General features: G+C 43.9%; 1 protein-coding gene across 1 annotated transcript in view; it reads right to left on the reverse strand.

The window, feature by feature from the left end:
- Nucleotides 1–803, reverse strand: part of LOC101854762 (septin-2) — a gene marked incomplete at its 5' end in the record, with an annotated part of 30,190 nt that extends 29,387 nt beyond the window's left edge. The window contains 1 exon segment of the mRNA XM_013089516.1: nucleotides 680–803. Coding sequence (XP_012944970.1) covers nucleotides 680–803 — 124 coding nt within the window.
- Nucleotides 804–1,964: the final 1,161 nt, after the last annotated feature.

Consider the following 1,964-nt stretch of genomic DNA (forward strand, 5'->3'; position numbering starts at 1 on the left):
AGAGAGAGAGAGAGAGAGAGAGCGAGACAGAAAGAGAGACAGAGACAGAGACAGAGAGAGAGAAGGGAGGGGGTGCATTTATCATTGAAGACGTAATGATTGTATATGTAGAGGAGGGTGAGGGTTCGTGTGGGTGGGAATGAGGGAGGGATGACGAGACAGGATGAATTTATCATTAAAGGCGTAACGAGTGTATATGTACAGGAGGGTGAGGGAATGAGGGAGGGAGTGTGAGAGAGTGATTGAATTTATCATTAAAGACGTAATGATTGTAAAATGTAGAGGAGGGAGCACATGTGTGCGCGTGTGTGTGTGGGGGGGGGGAGGAGAAAAGAGAGATGTGTATGTGTGGGCGTGTACGGGCAATCGTGTCAGAGAGTAAATCGACAACTAGAGAGAGAGAGAGAGAGAGAGAGAGAGAGAGAGAGAGAGAGAGAGAGAGAGAAGGGGGACAGAAGGAGTGAGGGTGGGGGGATAAAAGAACGAGTGAGAGAAAGACAGAATGAGGAAGTGAAAATGGTAGAAAAAAGAGGAAAGGGGAAAAAGAGAGGATGGCAATAATTACAACGAAGGCGACGACGACGACGATGATGATGATGATGATGACGACGACAACGGCAACGACAACGATAACAACACGACAATGATACATATATATAAAAACAACAACGGTGCCTACCAGTCTACAGAGTTGAGCGAGTCTCCGAAGCCCGGCGTGTCGACCACGGTAAGCCTCAGCTTCACGCCGCGCTCCTCTATCTCCACGGTGGACGCGTCGATCTTCACGGTCTGCTCGATCTTCTCTGTGGACCAAGAAACAAATGGTGAAATGGTAAGTTTTTTTAAGTTAGTGAAATGGTAAGCTTTTTTTAAGATAGTGAAATGGTGAAATGGTAAGTTTTTAAAAGTTAGTGAAATTGTAAGCTTTTTTAAGTTAGTGAAATGGTGAAATAGTAAGTTTTTTAAGTTAGTGAAATGGTAAGTTTTTTAAAGTTAGTGAAATGGTGAAATGGTAAGTTTTTAAGTTAGTGAAATGGTGAAATGGTAAGTTTTTTAAGTTGGTGAATTGGTATAGGTTTAACCCCACTATCAACACTATTGGGTTATTAAAAAGAGCGGGACCTCCGAGGTTGTTTTTTAGTCCATCTCCGAAAGGACCTTGTCAAATGGGAAACTCGTGTAAATTGCCTGGAGTTTCCCAAGGACACAACGATGGGCCAAGCTGAGGCTCGAACCCCCGAACCCGCGAACCCGCAATGTCATGATTACGGGTCCGGTAGCCTAACCACTAGACGACCGACGCCACTGTGGGCGAATGCGGGACATCACGAGAATAAATAACTTGCAGGGTTGTACTATACTCCTTCCAATATAATTATGGCATGGTGGGAAATGACAAAAATCTCACACTGTCGGGGCACAGAGACACACCAATACTGTCTACAGAACACAAAAGCTTCATTTGACAGGAATTGACAAGGGGGAATATTTAACCAAAAAAATAATATAAAGAAAAGGTATAAAAAAAAGTGAGTGAACGAATGAGAAAGAAATGGGAAGATAATAACTACTATCACACACTGGGTTTTTTGGTGGGGGAGGGGGAGGGGGGGTTGTAGTCGTTTGGTTTCTTTGGGGGGTGGGGGGGGGTTCTTTCCAAAGTTTTGTCTGCAAGTAAGCGTATGTGCTTAACAACCAATATAACACTGTTAGGTAATGGGTAATGTGTGAGGATAGACCTTCTAATTCAACGTCTTTCTCCAATAAGACCGATCCAAATGGGTTGAGAGCTAGACGCTCATAAGAACGTATAGGTTGAGAGCCTTGAAAACTCCACAAAAAGAACCAGGAACGTCCTCCGCCCCGTTGTTCAGCTTGATAATAACAGAGGGATAGCAAAGAGGTAGGGCTCATCTGGCACCCTTCAACAACCCGATCATTTATTTTTTGTTTTACGTTTTACG

The sequence above is a fragment of the Aplysia californica genome, unplaced genomic scaffold, assembly GCF_000002075.1.
Source record: "Aplysia californica isolate F4 #8 unplaced genomic scaffold, AplCal3.0 scaffold00969, whole genome shotgun sequence".
NCBI lineage: Eukaryota > Metazoa > Mollusca > Gastropoda > Aplysiida > Aplysiidae > Aplysia > Aplysia californica.